The 21,197-nt window shown below is 38.6% G+C and overlaps 1 protein-coding gene across 3 annotated transcripts in view; it reads right to left on the bottom strand.

Annotated features, from left to right (window-relative positions):
• Nucleotides 1-21,197, bottom strand: part of LOC122559541 (receptor-type tyrosine-protein phosphatase zeta) — a 265,364-nt gene that overhangs the window by 33,830 nt on the left and 210,337 nt on the right. For 2 of the 3 annotated variants that reach the window (XM_043709179.2, XM_087997408.1), the window contains 5 exons: nucleotides 17,843-17,934; nucleotides 12,730-12,815; nucleotides 8,816-8,836; nucleotides 6,194-6,290; nucleotides 92-174 (listed from right to left, as the gene is read on the bottom strand). In XM_043709179.2, the coding sequence (XP_043565114.2) occupies nucleotides 92-174; nucleotides 6,194-6,290; nucleotides 8,816-8,836; nucleotides 12,730-12,815; nucleotides 17,843-17,934 (379 nt within the window). The remainder of the gene's footprint in view (nucleotides 1-91; nucleotides 175-6,193; nucleotides 6,291-8,815; nucleotides 8,837-12,729; nucleotides 12,816-17,842; nucleotides 17,935-21,197) is intronic. The other variant, XM_043709180.2, reaches the window with a different exon arrangement.

Genomic DNA, 21,197 nt, shown 5'->3' with positions numbered 1-21,197 from the left:
AACAACAATAATAACGTGATAAACAACAATAAGTTCAAAACCATTTCTCCCACCATCCCCGAATATGAAAGGAGCTCTGTACTTTACTTACATCGACGTAATTTGCATTGATGTAATCACTGTGCTTAGAGTCTTTTTCCACAAGTGGGGCTAGTTTAACCCTGCTATGGTCAACTGGAACAAGAAATATCTCATTTACTTTATTCAGAATTGAACGATGTAATTTTTAAAATAGTTAATGCAGGTTTAAAAACTATCAAATTAATCCAAGCAAGCAGAAAAGTAAAATAAATCACACATTCCAAAGAAATCATTTTATATCAAATAGGGATATTTCTAGCGAGGTTTGAGAAGACTTGTAGCTCAGGTTGAGGTTCTGGATGTAGGTTTGTTCGCTGAGCTATAAGGTTCATTTTCAGACATTTCGTCACCATACTAGGTAACATCTTCAATGAATCTCCGGATGAAGCCTAGTGTGGTGATGAAACATCTGAAAATGAACCTTCCAGTTCAGCGAGTAAACCTATATCCAGAGATATTTCTCTCGGATTTGGCTGTTGGCTTCTTACTCTGGCAGGGACACTTGGGCTGCATAAGGACATGTGATACATGTACTCAAATGCAATATCCCGTTCCAAAAAAAATGAACAAGAAAAAAGCATGCCAAGATTGCATGAGGCAAGCAAAATCAGGACATTCAGCATATGATGAAAAAGAAAAAAAATTAATGTTTCAAATTGATAATATTTCATTGTGCTGAATCTTAGCCAAAAAAATGTAAATGCCACTGAGGATTTTGGAGGGTTTTAACTGCAAGATCTAGAGCATTTTGTTGCCATATCTTGCCTAATTTACCTTATTACCTACCTGATGTGCTCCCATGGCATCCCTCTTGTCTGGGTAAGAGCAGGTAAAGCAGCATTTGGAAGATGAGATGATTAGGACTGGCATTACAATTTCAGTCCCTGCAGTAAAAATGATACTCGAGATTCACAACTTGCTTTCCTCTTTGATCCAGCTACGGCTACGTCTGTGATCTCAGGAGTGTGCATGGCATTTGTCAATCACATTCTCACTCACAAAACCAGTGCAAAGCTTCCCTGTTATTCCAATATTCCAGTACGACAGTGCCAATGATGTTATTGTTTGAGTGGGACATGGGTGATGCCTCCTATTACTTGCTATTGGTAATAACAGAAGCAAACAAAGTGTCCCCAGTGGGAAGAGGCAGGCTCAACAGAGGCAGTTAACTTGGGTGGAGTTACTGATAGCGGGGATCAGGATCAGTAAAAATGTATCTGTCACTGAGGAAATCCAAGAAAGCACAAAGAGGTTGTTTTGCAAATTGTTGAAGGACTAAATTGAAAAGTGAGCTATCAGTATGACAATTAGTGGATCTTTCAAAAACTGAGTTGAGGAATAAAAGAGTAACTATCACATTAGAAGGCTGTGACTGTCCTTGGAGAAGGAGCACGCGGTGTCGACCAACACCCTGGAGTTGTTCAGGGAGAGGTAGGCGCCCCAGGGAGTGGAGTGCATTATTTCTCCCTCCAACTCTATTTTGATTTAGATCCTACCCTCCCTTTCACTGTTTTAATCACACAGCACTGCCCTTTGATGTGAAGGGCAGTGTTTGTCACTGGCCAGTCGGGTGTTTTCCTATCTTCCTGGTGGTGGAAATTGAATAAAGATTCGTTCACTTTGTGTCTTTCACTGTGTCTCACACCTGCACACACACACCATGGGCGCTGGGGAAAAAATAAGCACTACCGCACTTAGGTGGTAGTGTGGGGGTTAAATAAAAAAAAAATAAAATAAAAAAAATAAAATGGTGTCTCTACCACAGTTAGGCAGTAGTGTGGAGGAAAAATTAGAAGGCTGTGACTACTGAAGTACCATAAGGATCAATAATCAGGCCCCAGCTGTTCACAATATCCATCAATGATTTAGAAGTGGGGACTAAATTACTATTTCAAGTTTGCCAATGATATAAAGCTAATTTGGGAGGGTGGGGCAGAGAGTCAGGGGTGCAGTTATGAGAAAGATGTAAAGCAGTTTCAGGAGAACTTCTATAGACTTAGTGAGTGGACAAGAACATTGTAGTTGGAACATAATGTTGGAAACTGTGAGGTTATTTACTTTAGTAAGAGGAACAGGTATGCAAAGTATGCCTTTAGTGGTAAGAAGTGTGGATGTGCAAAGGGACCTGAGATCCTTGTCAAATGACTGAAGGCTAACATGCAGGTCATAAATGTTAGCCTTTATTGCAAAAGGATTTGAGTACAGGACTAACAAAGTCTTGCTTCAATTGTAAAGGACTTTGGTTAGATTGTACCTAGCATTCCATGTACATGTTTGGGGTCTCCTTACCTCAGGAATAATGTTGTTGCCAAAGAAGGAGTACAGTAAAGATACACCAGACTTGTTACTAGGATGGCAGGACTGTCTGAGGAGAGATTGAGTAAATGTAGCCTACATTCTCTATAGTTTTGAAGCAGGAAAGGTGATTTCATTAAATGAACAGAATACCTAAAATGTATAGACAGGGTAGATACATGTAAGATGTTTCCCCTGATTGGGGAGTGTAGAACTAGGGAAGAAAAAATAAAAGTAGGGGAGTGAGTTTTTTTTTTCCAAAGTCAGAGCATTGTAAATCATTGGAACCCTCTATCTGTTGAAGATTAGTATTTGAGTATGTTTAATGTGCAGATTGACAAAACTCTGATTCCCAGTGACAAAGAGTTATGGGGATAACCTGGGTAAAAGGCATTGAAGTGTTCGATGCTTGTATTAAATGGCAAAACATTCTTAATGTGCTAAATAGCCTACTCCTGTTCCTATGTCCCTGTGTACATGAGAATGTTCTTTTGAGACTTCCTGTGGAGACTGAATCAGTTTAGCCACTGAGATACTCTTGTGAACTCATTACAAAATGACATGCCAGTTCCTATCAGAGAGATAGTGATGAAACTTGTAAGTATATTGAGTACTTTTATGAACATAATCATATCACACATTGATTGTCCTAAAGAGAGTATGAGAAATTGCAGGAGTAATTCACATGTAGAAACAAAATGAACTGAGTGCAGTTCAAGGCAATTTCCTATGGAGTTTAAGAATCTTGGTTTTGCTAAGATTTAGAGAAAGGTTGTTAGAGGAGCTTTATCAAGAATATTTGGAAATGGTCTGTCTGATAGTAGTAGCAAGCAGCCATTTTCAATATCCAATAGTTGATGGAAATATTGAAGAGTAGGGGAAACATTGTAAAGTATTTCTTTAATTTCACAGTCTCTCATACAAAAACTGAGAAAATGTTTTTTTTTAAATGGAGGAGAAAGAATACCTTGCTTTGGTTGATAGTTATAAGAAGTTGAGCTACTGTCTAATATAGCTGAAAATGTGTTGCTGGAAAAGTGCAGCAGGTCAGGCAGCATCCAAGGAGCAGGAGAATCGATGTTTCAGGCATGAGCCCTTCTTCAGGATTCCTGTTCCTTGGATGCTGCCTGACCTGCTGTGCTTTTCCAGCAACACATTTTCAGCTCTGATCTCCAGCATCTGCAGTCCTCACTTTCTCCAACTGTCTAATATACAAATGATTAAGGTTTTGAAAAGTTAATTTGCAAGTAATGGGATGCAGAGGTGTTGGCATAAAACAATGGTCCAATTTATTTCAGAAAAGTTTGAAATGTTACGTTCAATGGAACTCATTGCACGAGCACCACATTTCACCCAGCCATCAAATGGTGCTCCAGAAAGAAGGGTACCGATTGTGAATAGATCTTTGCAGAAGTATTTTGCTTGGTGACAAATGAGGTGGTACCTTCTTTGCTTCCCTCTGACACAGGCTAGATAGTTTTCTATTGTCTTACTGAATGAGCCCATCATCTGTTCCATGTTGCTCACTTTTTGAGTTAGTGTTTAAGTATTTTCTAGGATAAGGTTTAGTTTCTTTGCATGTCAAATGTAAAGAAACTGAACCTTATCCTAGGAAATACTTAAACACTAACTCAAAAGGTGAACAACATGGAATAGATGGTGAGCTCATTCAGTAAGACAAAGTGAAGGTAACTTATAATACTAGGAGAAAGTGAGGACTGCAGATGCTGGAGATCAGAGCTGAAAAATGTGTTGCTGGAAAAGCACAGCAGGTCAGGCAACATCTAAGGAGCAGGAGAATTGATGAAGAAGGGCTTATGCCCGAAACGTCGATTCTCCTGCTCCTTGGATGTTGCCTGACCTGCTGCGCTTTTTCAGCAACACATTTTTCAGCTCAGTAACTTATAATGCACCAGGCATGAAACTTAGAGCTCAGTGCTGGTCAAAAGGTTAGAGTGAAACACTACCAATTTGATACGGAGAGGTATGTGATTGGAGTTGTAAAGTGACTAGGTGCACTCACATATCTGCACAGGTTTGGAGGAAAAGTTTATCAAAGAGGAAATCTGATAAATGGAAAGCAGAAGAAATTTCCCTTTGACAAGTTCCTCCTACAGCTCAAAGTGAAAGTCAAAAAGAAAGTTTGTCAATATTACAGAAACGACTGGTGGAACAGTGAGTCAGGATGTTTGATTACACAGATCAATGCATTTCACAGTCTCAACACTTAAGTGGAGTTGGTAGTCACACAATCAGTTGAAAGAGCAGAGCCAAGCTAATGGATGTGGAAGGACATATTCAGGCAGAAAGAGAAATCAGAATTTAAAGTTTGTAGGAAGGAAGTCAAAAAATGTTGTCTTTGTAATTATTTCGCATCAAATAATATTATTAAACACCCAGTAATGTAAAGGACAGTTTTTTCCCCCATGTACATTACTCTGGCAGCAGTCATGTGTGTTTATGGTGTGGTTACTGCTTTAAAAACAAGGCAATTGTGCAACCTGACCTGTTAAATCTTCAGGTACTTTTGGCCTTAGTTCAATCATTATATATTTTGGAGAATTATGTACATGTATCATCTTAAATTTTAACATGCTATCTATTTTAAGTGAAGGAAGAGTGTAGTACATTGAAAGGGGTGGCACAGGGATAGCACTGCTGCCTCTCAGTGCCAGGGATCCGGTTTCAATTCCAGTCTTGGGCAACTGTCTGTGTGGAGTTTGTCCATTCTCCCAGTGTCTGCGTGGGTTTCCTCCCAGAGTCCAAAGATATGCAGGTTAGGTGAATTGGCCATGCTAAATTGCCATAGTGTTCAGGGATGTGTTAGTTAAGGGTAAAATGTGCAGCAATAGGGTAGGGGAATGGGTTTGGGTGGGATACTCTTCAGAAGGTTGGTATGGACTTGTTGGGCTGAAGAGCATGTTTCCATACTGTAGGGATTCTATCTGAGCATATTTTGTCATATTGCTCTCTCTCTTGGTAAAGTATAAATAAGATTATTTCAATAATGTCTACTTTAGGTCCATGTTAATATTTTCTCCATGCAATCCACAGCAATTAGAATAAAGGGTGAGTTGAGAACACCAAAAGAAAATTGACAAAAGAACAGTGCAAAAGAATGCAATTATAAATCACAATTGAGTAATTGTTGCTTTAGGAAACAAATAGTGACAGTGGTAAGACTTCCACTTCCATCTTAATCTCTGTTCATTGTCTGTTAATCCTAATAGTTCACTTTTGTAACAATGACCTGACAATATGTTAAATTATTAGCACTGCAGGTCTTCTCAGGGTAAGAAGTAAAAGGGGGGAAAAAAAATCAAAGTTCCTTTTCTTTACTGCTATTATGTACAGTGGTGTAGGTCTAGTTGTAACAAGAACTGGCCTTGTTTGTAATGACTCTTGAGTAGGAAAACTGACAACCAACAGAGCCAAAGTCCACGTGACTCATGACTTTCTGTTAAATGAAAGGAGAGATGAGATGTTCTTAGACAAGACTTCTCACCTCTGAATTTTTGTACATGATCGTTTCAGAATTTCCTTTTTTTGCTTTTTATTTTGTTACAAAGTGTCCATAAAGATGATAAAGGTTTATATTCTGCAACCTTGTGGTGGGAGGACAAAGAGGCATTCTTCCCCTCCCAACCCCCCCAGCACCCTACCCCCCACCCCAAAGTCAAATTATCTTGGCCTATGAAGTTACAGGACAAATTTCTATTGTGCAGTTTCTGCCTGAGTTGATCTTATTATTTTGAGACAGGATAATTCCGAGAACTAGTGATAACTCAGAGATAGTAGAACAATCAAAATGGCTTACAAGCAACTATATTTATATAGCGGTTTTTATTTTTGTTGTCTGGGTGATTGGAACTGTCTGATGTGATGCCTAAATCAACAGTGCATCCCTGGACCTCCTGCAAAAAGTGAAAATACATATTAGATAATAGAATAAAATAGCTACAGCTAAGGCAATTAAATTCTCAATTTAAAATAAAGTCATTCCTATTGTCTTTTCCCCAATTCCTGAGGATCTAGAACCCTACTAGGGGACCTATCCTTCTAGTTTTCCTCAAGTAGTTGAAACTCAAGCATCAGTTTTCCAATGAACATTAGGAATTCAGTTGTGGGGGCATCACAAGTGAGTTAACTCTAATATTACCTAATAATGGTTGTCAATTCTTCCAATTATTCTCTTGACTCCAGGAATAGGAACTGTTTGTCTCCTGACAGTTCTGTGTGACCCATGGGGGAAAAAAAAGAAATCACAGGGGCACCAAAGATAATGTTGCTCTGCCCATTTGTGCAAACTTTTTCCCTCATTAGATTGAAAAGTATTGGAGTTGGCAACAAAAACTGCTTGTCCATCGGTGGAGAGGAAGATGACTGTTAGGGACGGGAGATCATGTGGTGATGTGAGGAAGAGGTCCAACTGGAGTTGCCAAAGTCACAGAGCTGCTGGCCAATTGAAGGCTGGCAATTCTTCACATTTTGCAGCTTTACCTGGGAGGTGGTGACTGTTATCATTGTTATTTCTACCCAACGCTTAGGATCACCATGGATCCCACCATGTTTGAGTAATGGCATGACTTGATGTTGTGGCGGTGGGAGTCAGTGGCTTGTGGTATTTGGTAACAAGGTAGGGGTTGGCTCTCAGTGCCACACCTCCCACTTCTCAAAGGGGTCTCTCGGTCAGGCATTGAACGGAGGATCACCCAGGAGCCTCCAAGCAAATGCAGCTGTGCCAGGCTTTTGGCTTCCAGAATGGTGGGTCCCCAGCCCATTACTAGGTAAGTACCACCAATGTTGTGAAGTAGTCCTTGAGGTCCTCAATTGGGAAGGCTGTTCAAAAGACTTTGCCATAAATTTAATTGAGGGAAGCAGCAGGCTCCCCTGATTATATTTGTCCCCACCATGGAAGAGGACATTAAAGTTTGCCATTAAGATGTACAGTAGATACACCCCTCTCCCTCCTCTTCTGTTGCCCTGCTAACGAACTTAGCACAATGAAGATTGAACTGTGGTTTTTCCAGGCAATACGGCTCAGCTAAAAGTTGTCTCTTGGCTAAATAAATTCCATTTAAAATCAAAATGAATTCAGCTTACTGTCAAAGCAAACTTTCAAATAAATTGCTAGCTTATAACATTCAAATCACAACAGCAATCCACTAGGTACAGGCATTGCAAGCACTTCTTTAAAAATAATGGCGAAGTTAGTACATAACCATAGTTCTTTGCTGTAAATGTCAGTAAAAATCTCAAAGGTGCAGGGGCAAGTGTTTTTACACAGAGAATCGTAGGTGTCAGGAACTTGCTGTTGGGATGGTGGTGGAGGCAGATGTGATAGGAGCATTTAAGGAGCTTTTAGACAAGCACATGAATATGCAAGGAATGGAGGGATATATACTGATGGCAGGCAGAAGGGTTTAGTTTAATTTGGCATCATGTTCAGCCAAAGGGCCCTTTCCTGAGCTGTACTGTTCTATGATCCATGCTCTGAAACTGGCAATGATTCCAGATGCTTTCACTCTCCATTTTTCCCAGTTGCACTATGACTGTTTGTGTATGGTGAGACACATGGGAATATGAAACAGGACAGATCCACTCAGCCTGTTGCATTTAAACATTGTTCAACCAATATGTTTCTCCCACTCCCATCACCCTGGGAGGTTGTTTGCCATCATGGAATGCATTTGTAGCACTGAGGTCAGGCAAGGAGATTACAGGTGGCAATGAGATGAATGGCAATAGGGAACGCATTGAAATATATATACCATAATAATTATATTTGAAGAGGTGAGTTTTAAAGAATTGCATCCTAATTATAATCAAAGAACTTTAGTATAAAATTATATTCTGTGGCAATATAAACTCAGAAATGCAGGCCTTGCTTATTGCAATAGCATGTTGATTGAGATATGATATAACATGACTTTTACTGACCAGTTAACTAATTTGCAAGTGGCCTCAAGATACTATGAAATCACAAATCACTTATAAATACCTCTCCTGCTAGTTTCCTCTAAAGAGATCATAGCCACTTTTAAAATATCTTTTAATACTTCAGTAGAAAATGTAAGGTATTCAGTCAGCATAATATTTAGTGATTTTCACAGGGTGCCTTTATGCACAAGGAGAATCAAAGCTCCTCCTGAATAATATTTACTAACAGTATCATGATGGAGAGAGCAGTTTTGTCCATCAATAATTGCTTTACTTGAATGGCACATTAAAATGCCGTGAGATCAGTCAAATGCAAATTTTGCAGAGGAGTATATACAATTCTGGCAATTGAAACTTGATCTTAAGAATAAGCCCCTCTGCATGTGTCAGAAGTAAATCAGAAAGAGAGCAAGCACGTAGACGAGCAAAAATAAAATGGGAAAATATTTGTGCTAAAAATCTACTAATGGACTAACAAAGCGAAAACAATGTGTCTTACCTCGTAAAATGCTTTCAGTTTCTTATGAAGGGGAAGGAATGTAAAAGCACAGCAATCAAACTCCACAGCAAATAGTGAACACCACAGATGAATCACAATGAGTTTATTGAGGAAATATAAACATTCATGCAATATATACATTTCAAATGTTAAGTGAGCTTCATTCATAGCCATTGATCAGATTTTATTTTAAATTTAGAATTCTGGAAATTCCTTTGTTTTAATGTCAGAAAACAAAATCAGTGAAATTTCAAGTGGGACCTCTTGGCCCAGTGTTGAAACATGGCCATGTATATACTAATTATCCCAATTGGACATGCTACAATACACCTTTGGAACAGGTCGGAATTGAATCCAGGCCTCCAGACTCCGAAATAGGGACACCACAACCACACTGCAAGACCTTCAACTGATAAAAAGCATCATCAATACTATAGATCTTTAACATATAATTAACCATCATCAAAGGAGCAGGAAATGGCTACTGATTATTGGAGAGTTAGTGGGGATGCAGAGAATTGCTTGAAAGAATTTTAAAAGGATGATCTAAAGAACCAGTACATTCATAGAGAGAAAGATGTTCTAAATTGGAAATGTAAGCAAATGAAAAGATTATTAAGTAAGTTATTTTGATTCATTGAAGAATTAGATATGCATTGTAGATAAGGTGAGAGTAAGTGAACAAGAACATTATAAAATTACCACTGGTTTAATATAGGAAGTAAATAACTTTGGGTGGGAATTATTCCTTACTGTGTTGTTGCTATGTAAACAGGAGCTCCACTTCTTGTAGCGAGTATGAGAGGAGCATTAAACTGAAATAAATGCTTGCATAGTTTACAAAGGCTTCAGCAGCTTCTGTGGATTGTTTGAAGCCAAAATCTACAGACCAGGTTCAGATCCTTAAGCTATTCCATCACCTTCTGTATCATGATGTCACAATATGGCAGGATAACTACACTCTAAGGCAGAAACTATGAAAGGTTGAAGCAAATAAGACATGTATATCTGTACACACTAAAGTGCCTTATTTTACTTTATTATTAATATTTAATTTCTATTAAACAGAATTGGTTAGCTAATTAACAATGACATTTATTCCCATTACTGTTCACTCATCTACTTATTCTTTTAGGGGAAAGAAAACATTGTAATGCATCACAGAAAGAGAGAGAAAAATATTGGCTAACATTTCTATATGATAGTTTTGGGAGTTTATTTGACAAAAATAGAGATAGAGGTAAAGAAGCAGACGATTAGGCAGGGGAGAGACATAGATAAAGGCGAGACTGAGCAAAAGACTGTTGTGTGGTTTCATTCTTATTATTCTGTGTTTCCGATCATAAATCTTACTTCTCTGTATAATGACTTTGAATTTTTGCTTGCTGTTAATAAACATCATCAAAGGTTGCAAATTAAGCTCAAACTTAACATGCAAAAATGCACATTGGTTTCGGTCTTCTCTTGCAATGTGTATTCAGTCATATTTTTGAAGTTTCAAAACAAAATAAATGTTCGAACAATGGTACATTTCATGCAAAATCATTAAAACCCCAAGTATCAATCACAAATACTCTAAACCGTTCACAGCATAAAACATCTGATTATCTGAGTGATTAAGGCAATACGAGTGAAATGAATCAGAATGCTGCACTTCACCTAGAGACCAAGGGGTGTGATTCCAGTTATGTATTCCAGTTATGGTTTATGCACTGAAGGCCCAAATTGCTTTAATTTATATCTCAGTGGGCATGAGCCAATAGTATCAAAGGAAGAGAATTAGCTAAAATTCAAATCAAATTCGAAGGATCACGTGATGGCAAGTATTGAAAATGAAACCATGGTGCAAATATAAGGCTAAAATTAATGCCAGCCCTTGGAGGTGTGTTTGGAAATGGAGAGGGTGCTGGATAGAAGTCCCACTGTCATCCTGTTTCCCTCCCATTAAGTCCAGGCTGGGAAAGAGTGCCTGCCCATCCAGAGGCCAATTGATGCTTTTCAACAGCCTTAAAGAACCATTTAGGGGCCCCATTAGATCACAATGTTACCAGCAATGCAAGGGGACTTAGTATCATGTTCCATGACACTCTGTGCTTGCTCAAAGGAACTGGGTGTGAGGGAGTAACAGCCACTCAAAGGCAATCCCTTGTCCTTTTTGTCAGCCATTCCCCATTCCCTCTACTCCCTTACTGTCTCTTTCATCCATCTTAGGACAATCTATTGCTGACCAGCTGGGTGGTATACCAGCAGTGCCCATTACTCCTAATGATGCTGCTAGCACTAAAGCAGCCAGCAGCTTGAGGATGGGATGTCCACACTATTTCAATGGTAGGCAAGATGCTGTCTAGGGAGGGACCTGGATAAATTCCTTACCAGGAAAAGTTGGATGGGTTGAATCTATATCTAATAGAACTTAGAAGAGTAAGTGGTGAACTTATTGAAACATAAGGTGCTGAAGGGACTGAGAGGGCAGATGCTGAGGGGATGTTTCCCCTTATGGGAGAAAGTAGAACTAGGGGACATTGTTGAAAAATAAAATGCACTTGAGGAGAATTCTTTTTTCTCTTGAAGGATCGTGACTCCACGGTAATCTCTACCACAGAGTGCAGGAGAGACAGGTTAATTAATAACTTTATGGCAGAGGTAGATTGATTCTTTATTTACAAGGGAGTCAAAATGTATCAGGGTAACCAGCAAAGAGCAGTTCAGGACAATCAGATGTGTCCAGATCTGATTCAACGGTGGAGCAGATTAGAGGAGTGTTGAATTTCACTTGCTCTTAATTTGTATATCTGCATGCTTTCATTCTGGGAATAGCTCTCAGCCACCCATGGAAAGCCAACAATGGAGCTCCCACCAGTTCTCCAACCAGTGGGTAGGGCTCACATCAGTACCACTAAATGCTGCCCATAGTGAGAAATGAGGATTTGGGTTAAAGAACAAAAACCATGAAACTTTTAAACAATAGCTAACATGCGCTCTACCCAATCTGGAAGTATTTCACATCAGACCACATCTGCATATCTGCATATTTTTCACTTTCATACATAAGTGCAAACAGACTCTTGGACTTTGGAAAAACTTTATAGAATTACAGGACAGGTCATCATTCCTCTGTCATTTTATTGGAGGTGATGCCCTGCTTAGCAAACAGAGACATCTTGTTAAGTGTTTGTAAGCTATTATCTCACAGCATTTTAATGTTTCAGTTTTTTAAAAAAATCTAACAATGTAATGACATGAAATTTAACTAACATGTTTATCAATTACCATGATCATCACTTGAAATAGTTTGATCTTCATTCTTTAAACAAGAATCTGTAGAAACTTCCAAATAAAATAAAACATTTACCCCCTTCATTAGTACTTCTTCCCTTCTCTCCTGAAGGTTGGTTGGTGCAGTTTGCTTATAATCAAACCTAAAGTGACTCTCATCTATTGATTCAATTTTAGACTTCAGTAGAAATGTTTTCATAAACTATGGTAAGTTACAGCCTCAAATGAGACTATTCAGCTCATGGGTTTGTATCAGCATGTCTCTTTAATCAAAATTAATCACACTGCCTGGCCTATCTCCATAGTTCTGTATAGCTCTCTGCATTTAATTAAGTTTCTCTTCAAAATTACCTGAGCTCATTTTTGAGTAAGGCATTCCAATTTTCTGTGTAAACAAACTCATTTGTACAATTAATTCATTGGAATTCTTCAGAGAATGTTAAGGATTTTGGTGCTTTGAATTTTTGAAAAACCAAGTATGCTATTAAATCTTGGAGTTACAAACTGACACTTCCTCAAACATTCTTGGGGTGAGGGCATGGGGTGACACAGGAATGGGTTGGGCTGTTACTTAACTACAACTTTTCTTTAATTAATTAATTAACAAGTAATAATCACAAAATACAATTAGAACATACCTCAAATTCTTCAGCAAATCCATTATTTGCATGGAGTTCTGCAACGTGTTTTGGAAATTGCCTGATTGGAATTGCTCCCATTTCATCTGAAAGAAAATAAAAACCTGTCTTTTCTAATGTGATTAAAATGTTAATTGACAAGATTATACAATAATAAAAAAAAAACAGCAGCATGAACATTTTTCGTGGGAAATGTGGCAATACTAGAAAGATCAATATTTGTTGACTATCCTTAATTGCCCTTGACAATGTGACCCATCGCACCCATCCATGTAAGTGAAAAGTATTCCATCACAATCCTGACTTATAGATAGTGGACAGGCTTTGAAGAGACACGAGCTAAGTGACTCACCACAGAATTCCTAGTCTCTGACCTGCCCTCGTTGCCACAGTATTTATATGCCTGGTCAAGTTCCGTTCCTAGCTATTGGACACCCTCAGGATATTAGTAGTGGGGAACTCAATGGTAGTAATGCCATTGAATGTCAAAGGATAATAGTTAAATTGTCTCTTGTTGGTATAGAAAGAGGGCATTAGCCCATCAAGTCAGCACCAATTCTTCAAATAAGTATCATTTTCTCCTACCAATCTCCTTCTTCCCCACCCAGCCCATACACTTATGCATTACTTCTATCGAAATAATCATCGCACACTCTCTTGAGTGCCTCAATTAAACTTGCTTCCACCAAACTTAAAGGGAGTGTTAATTACTCACTATATCAAAATGTTTTTCCAACCTTGCATTTACTTCTTTTGCAAATCACTTTAGATCTGTGTTCACATCCTTCCTAGAATGTGGCACCCAAAACTGTATACATCTTTCCAGCTACAATCTAACAAAATGGCATTTACATCATTGCCTTGCACTTGTGTAGCTCAATGAAACTTGACCTTTATTAGCCCAAATCTGTTGTTCGGGCCTTGCAGCATATAAATGTGGACTGTTTCAGTATCTGAGGTATCACAAGTAGTGCTGAACAGTGTGTAATCATCATCGAATCTCTTAATTCTGACCTCAAGTTGGAGGGAAGGTTTTGACGAAGCAGACTATCTTGTGGATTTCTTGCAGAGATAGCCTCAGATGGAGATAAATAATCTTCAATGACAGCCATCTTTTTTTGTACTAGTTATAAGTCTATTCCCATTCATTCCAGCATGAATAGGGCTGCCTTGATGTAAAGGGCAGTCACTTCACCTCAGCACTCACACTAAGGTTGTAAAGATATTTGCAGCCAAGTGGCCCTAGCAGACTAGAAGACATCAGTGAACAGGTTGATGCTGATATCACTCTTGACAACGCCTCCTATCATTTTATTAATGATTGAAATTAGATGTATGAAGCATAAACTAGGTAATAAGGATATAGCTCATGGCTTTACACAATTCTGCTTTTGCAAATGCCCCACACTGTATCCTTGAGTTCAGCTTTGAGCTGTTGGATGTGTTCTGAATCTATACATCTATCTGGTTCTGGAAAGAATCAGGACTTGCTAAACTGGCAAATTAAAAAGTACCTCAAAACTCCAGCCAGCAACAATAGAATTATCTGCTGCTATTTAGCAGAGGCAACTAAATCCTGAGTTTCCCTCAGGACAAAGAGGAATTTGTAAACCTGTGTCTTTATAAGTAGGTAACATTGGCAAGGCAGTATTTATGCCTAATCCTAATTTTCCTGAGGTCAACAAAAGTCAAATCACTGGCACCAAACAATGTTAGCTATGTCAGATAGAGCTGACAGTTCCCTTTATTGCAGGACATTAATAAGGTGCTTGGCTTTTGATAAATGTTTACAGTTATTATGGCCATTTTCTGGCACCACCTCATAAACAATCAGTATAACAAAACTTGCTCTGAAAGGATATTAACCTCATTAGTAGTTAAGCGCAGTTCCTTATCCATTTTTTTTAAGAATTAGTATTAGTCTTATTTGACTAATCCAATCTGACTGTGATAATGGTAAATGATCCCTCCTTCTCCAACAACTACTTGCAGCCAGAGAATCTCTATCAATGTCATCTCTTCCTATTCTTGCAAAGTTACCCCTGGTGTATCCCAAGAAACAATCCTTGGCATCCTCCTGTTTCTCATGAAAAACTGGCCTCTTGGTGTCAACACTCAAAAACACAGTGTCAAATTCCACTTTTATGCTGATGACTCTCAGTTCTACCTCACCACCTCTCTCGGTGTCTCCATGGTCTCTAAGTTGTCAGAATGCTTGTCTACCATCTTGTACAGGAAGAAGCTGAAATTTCTTCTGACAAAATATTGAAACCAAAATCATTGTCTTAGGTCTTCGTCTCAAACCCTCACTATTGTTGCCATTCCACTCCGTGGCAACTGTCTGATGCTAAACCAGACTGTTCACAACATTGGTGTCATATATGACCCTGAAGTGAACTTTCAGCCACACACCCACACCATCACTAAGGCTGCCTATTTCCACAGCAGTAACAATGCCCAAATATCTCCCTTGACCCTCAAGCCTTAACTTATCTTCTCTGGAAACCCTCATTCTTGCCTACGTAACCTCCAGGTGGACTGTTTAACATGCTAATATTGTACCCTTCATACACTTGAGATCATTGAAAGCGCTGCTGCCTATGCCCTAAATCCCATTCACACATCAGCCCTGTGTGTGCTGACCTACATTGGCTCCTGGTTAAACGAACCATTGCTTGTAAAATTCTCATGCTTATTTTTAAATTCCTTCATGACATGGTCCTGCTTGGTCTCTGTGATCTCTTTCAGATTCTCCAATCTATGCTTCTTTAAATCTAGTCTCCTGAGAATCTACTATTTTAACAATTGTGTCATTGGTCATTATGCTTTGAGCTACCTTGGTCTTAGGTTTGCAATTCTCTCCAATAAGCTCTGTCATTTAAAGAAGGAAGAAGAGGGAAAAGATACTCTTTTAAACCTAACTCTTTGGCCAAACTCATCTCACTAACATTTCATGTAATTTGGTTTCATAATGCCTCTGTCAAGTGCCTTGTGACTTTATTATGTTGGAAGTATTATACAGGTATAAGATGTTGTTAATAATGTATATAATACAGTAAAATATCTTCAGCATGAAGTTAAGGAACACCAAAATATCTCTGTGGCTCAACTGAATTAATTAATTTACATTAATACAAAATAATTCTGCATCCCTCTTCCTTGAAAATTTAATTTCTCTATTTCCAAACAGCACTAGTTGCACTTTAACTTTTAACTATAATATCATAATCTGAATAAATTACATGTTAAGAAATCAGCATCATGTTAAAATCTATGACACATTAAAGGCAATATGCCTACAGAAGAGCCATTAAGGCATGATTAACACTGGCAAAAGGTTGTAGAAGGGAAATTAAATGTTAGCACATCAGGGTGATGGTGTTTGAAATGTGCCATCATGGGGAGAAGGCTATGTTACTGTAATGATCTGGTAGAAGTTAGTGAAGTTCTGTTCAAGCAGCGTTAGCATGAACAAAAATAATCATTTTAAGTTATTCAAAATCGTAAGTGATCTTGTTTCTTTTTTCCCCACATAGTTAATCCATTTTGCCTCTTGTCTTGCTAGGGTAATGGTGTCTGCCCCTTGCAAATTAATGTGAAAAATCAAAATAAAAACAGATAGTGCTGAGTAAATTGAGCAGGTCTAACAGCATTTGCGGAGTGAGAAACAAAGTTAACGTTTTCAATCCAATTTGACTCTTCTTTGGAAAATGGAAACTTTCCCATGCAATGTTTCAAAAAAGAGCAGGGGAACTGTCCTCTGTTAGGAACAATATTTATCATGTGACCAACCAAACTAAAAATAGATTTACTGGACATGATCAGATTGCTCATTGTGCCAGTATACTGTGCACCAATTGGCTGCTATGTTTCCTACATTTCAAAAGTGGCCACACTTCAAAAAAAATTTGAGTGCTGGAGGTCAGTCTGAAGTTGTGGAAGGCACTATTGTGACCAAATGTACTTTTAAGACGGATGCGTCTGTCCTGGTTCACTTGAATAGAGTTGTTGCAAACCTGATGCCTAGGTGTCTGCTCCATGGAAAATGGAGTAAATAGTTTTGAGTTTTTTAAAAACTTAGAAAAATAAGCCTGAGTGGTTGGAGATAGGCTCACTGATTCTCAGGGCTTTAGCTTTTGCTTTCAGTTGTTGAAGTTATGGTTTTTGTAATTGAAGCTGTTAGGTTCCTACTTTCGTTTTTTTCTTTCTCCTGAACTAGAAATAGCAAGTGAGGGAAATCTGTTTAGCTGAATTTGCCTTTGCCAAGAGTGTGTTTATGGGATCTACAAAATAGAACCGTAGATGAATAGTAGTTAAACACTATATTATTTTGTTAAGTATTTTGATAGTGTTAAAATTATAGCAATTCCTTTTTTTGTTAGTATTTTAACTGTAGCGTAAGAATAACATGTGTTTTGTTTAAAAATGAGTAGTTTGACCAAGTGTATCATATCTGGAATGCAGCACTTTACAATTGCCTTTAAATAAAATATATGTTAAGGGCTATGTTTTGAGGGGGCTTGGTCTGGTCCATAACACTATTCATATGAGACTTTCTGAGAATTAGGATAGAGCACCCTGTCTCAAAATCTACAGTAAGATCTTGATAGAATTATAGCATACATTTAGTATTCTCTCATTTCAAAGTTAGAGGAGTACTTTTCCTGCATTACATGGGATTGAAAAACTACTTTGATTCTGTTTGAAACAAATCTAACATGAAAATGCACTTGAAGCAACTTAACAAACAAATGTTTTACACAAACAAATAGTCATTAACTATATTTTGGATTGTGCCTTATTTTTACTCCCGGATAAGCAAAAATACTTTCTTAGCCACATGCAAAAGATAAATGTTTGCAGTTGCCACAAAGTTTTCAGGTGAAAATTCACTCTAGTGATGACTTTGATCTATGAGAACTTGATGCATGTGCACTGAATTTACAATCACCGTTCACTGAACTGAAAGGAAAAGTCAAAGAAAATCACATCAGATTATTGGGAATTGATAATTAAGTAAGCTCACAATAACCAAGCAAAACAGAAAATAATTAACAGCAATTTAGTTAGTAGTTATTGAAGATGCAGATTTGACCTACATGCAAAATTTTACCTGAAATAGGTAGAGCTGGAGATTGCGAAATGGAAACCACTCTTGGTGATGCATTATCTTCCAAGTAAAAATGTGCGGTCTGAAAGCATTTCCTGCAGAAAAAATACATGAAAATAGCTTTACAAAACACCCAGATATTAGAAGGGCAGCTTTCTTACAATCGCACATCTTATAAGAAACTCTCAAGGATAACTTTCAGAAAAAAATCCAGTTAGCATTTAAAAAGTGTTTTGTATGCTGGGCAAACTTTGCAAAGTGTTCATGCTTTCTGAAAACTCAGTGAGCAAACATAAGAGAGCCTTTTTTGTGAAGAAATGATTTTGTTTCCCGCAATGGTCACAAGCTAACAGTCTGTACCATTATACTAAGAGGGCTTTTTTCCCCCTCATTATCAAATACAGTTTGAGACTTTCCATTTCTGGGATATTGCCATTTTGTGGCAACTTTACTGATATTTTGTCAAAACCTTTTTGTTTTGCACTCATCAGGACAATCAAAGCTGAAAACAAAGCTTGGTAGTTAGTGGTCAGTCATCATTCACTGGTGCACCATCCAGGGTAATGCACCTACCAATCAAAGATCATTTGCCAACTAATCAATACTCTCCTCTCATAGAGAATAAATATTGTTTGCCCTTTAATTTGGTAATTCTTGCAAATTGTCTGATAAGTGCAAGATAGAAAGCTTTGAGAAAATGTTTCATTTGTCAGCAACTCAAATTTTGTGCTACCAAATGAATATATCTGAGATAGTGTATATGTGGAATTATATTTGCAAACATCTGAGACAGAAAAGAGAGAGAGGTGAGATCAGACAACATGAAAGCATTTAGACAGAAGGGACAGAAGGTTGTTCTCAATACCTTACAATGATAACTTACTAACAATATCGCACTATGTACAATTACGAGATAGAATCTCTACAGTGTAGAAACAGGCCCTTTAGCCCAACAAGTACACACCAACTCTCCGAAGAGTAACCCATCCAGATGAATTGCCCCACCCTATTATTCTATATTTACCCCTGACTAATGCACCTAACCTACACATCCCTGAACACTATGGACAATTTAGCATGGCCAATTCACCTAAACTGCACATCTTTGGATTGTGGGAGGAAGCCAGAGCACCCAAGGGAAACCTGCACAGATACAGGGAGAATGTGAAACTCCACACAGACAGTCGCTTGAGGCTGGAATCGAACCCAGGTCCCTGGTGCCATGAGGCAGCAGTGCTAAGCACTGAGCCGCTATGCCACTCCTCTATCCCTCCAGATTAAACAAACCTCTCACCCCAGTAGGTACACTAAGAAATTAGATAAACTGGTGTTTAAAGAATCCATGTGAAAAATTTTCTGCCTAATATAACTGTGCTCACACATCGCCATTATGTTATGTTTACAAACTGGGCAAAAAGTAACAGGTGATTCAGAGCCAACTAAAGAACAGTCCGCTACTGCTGGCAGATGGCTCCTCTCTCACTAGCATTCTGATGAGTGAATCAAAGTGAGAGAAACCTTAGATATGACCCAACAAATGGTGCAAACAGCCCAATCACACAGGATAAACGTGAGAATCAAAATTAGTCACTGATAACAGCTGGTGTATTTGCATCAAGGGAGTTTAACAAGAGTGAGAAAAATATTTATTGTCAAGAGCACTGGTGCAGTGAGGGTGATTGCTGGAGAATGAGGAAATAGTTACCAACGCCTCTACCCCCGTTCACCTGAGGATAAACAGGAGCCAGACTTGGATCATAAAGTAATCTAATACCACAAATAAAAATCAGCATTATACTTAGACTTTTTTCAGAACTCATGAATGTTATTATCTCTTCAATTAAAATTTTAAATACTTTATTCATAGCATTCTATATAATCCTTTACCTACCATAAACTTCAGCTTATACAAATGTCTGCTTTCTCTATCTAATCCTGCTCACCCATCAAACTTGCTGACCTGCACTAACTTAATCATCAATGCTTCAAATTTAAAATTCTCAGCCTTGTCTTTTAAATCTTTCATGGCCTCAAGCTGCTCTCCTTGCAGACTTTTCCACCTTTACAACACGACCTGTTATTCAAGCTCATCGTTCAGTTGATCAACCGTAGTTGTAGGAGCCTTGGAAAGTTGCTGTCCTGCATCTTGGAGAGATAATACACAATGCTGCAACTCCACTTCAAACATTAGCAATGCAGAGGCAATAGCATCCTGCGGCACTGGTTCTGATTAGCAGATTTGTCTGGGTAGACTACATATATACATTGGGTCTGTCTGGTGACAGAGCCAAGCCATATTATCTCATTTGTCTAAAGGACAATAGCCATGAGCTCCAGATAAATGTGATTGACACTTTGTTTATAAACTCAAAACGCACTGTCTGCTGCTTGGGTCGCCACACTGTATGACAGGCAGTGACTGGAATTTTGAGTGCTGCTACTGGGGAGCAGGTTAATCTTGCTAATGTCAAATAAACAAATCTGTTGGTCGACAAACTAACCTTAAGGCTGATTGAATGTATTTTCATTCTGGCCATGTCATACAAACCAGCATTACAGAGCATTTATTTGGGTGAATAAAGAAACAATATGAGATGTAGGGATATAAATTCTGCTTGAGAGCATAGATCCTCCCACTCCGTTCACCCAAATACTCAGAGGCATCATGCAGGAGCTTTTTCTATCCCATGATAGACTTCCCTTTGTCCTGGAATTTACTTCCTGAAAGTGTGGTGAAAATAGAATTAGTTGCAAAACAGAAATGGATAAATAGTTGAAGATGAAGAATTTATAAGGCTACGGGGAAGGTATAGGCCGCTACCCTATTACTTCACATTTCCCCTGACTAATGCACCTAATCCTCCGCAATTCTGAACATTACGGGCAATTTAGCATGGCCAATTCACCTAACCTGCTTATCTTTGGACTGTGGGAGGAAACCAGAGCACCCAGAGGAAACCCACACAGACACGGGGACAATGATGTCAACTAGCCACGAAACGACACGACCAGCTATCCCTAGTAGCCACACACGCAACGACAAGCAACATGAATTTGACTGGGACAATACTACCATTATAGGGCAAGCCAAACAAAGAACAGCCAGGGAATTCCTAGAAGCATGGCATTCATCCACAAACTCCATCAACAAACACATCGACCTGGACCCAATATACCGGCCACTACAGCGGACAGCTGAAACTGACAACCGGAAGCGGCAGGGACAGGCCACTATAAATGCCGGAGGAAACACCACAGAAGGCTTCTCAGGAGGCTCCCAAGCACTGTGGATGTCACCTAGACAGGGGACGAAACGCTTGCAACAAAAACTTCCAGCTCGGCGAACAGAACCACAGCA

The sequence above is a fragment of the Chiloscyllium plagiosum genome, unplaced genomic scaffold (assembly GCF_037043375.1).
Source record: "Chiloscyllium plagiosum isolate Xiang-an unplaced genomic scaffold, Cpla_swu_hap1 HiC_scaffold_19, whole genome shotgun sequence".
Classification (NCBI taxonomy): Eukaryota; Metazoa; Chordata; class Chondrichthyes; order Orectolobiformes; family Hemiscylliidae; genus Chiloscyllium; species Chiloscyllium plagiosum.
The sequence above is the reverse complement of the archived record's forward strand: the minus strand, read 5'-3'. Positions and strand labels throughout refer to the sequence as shown.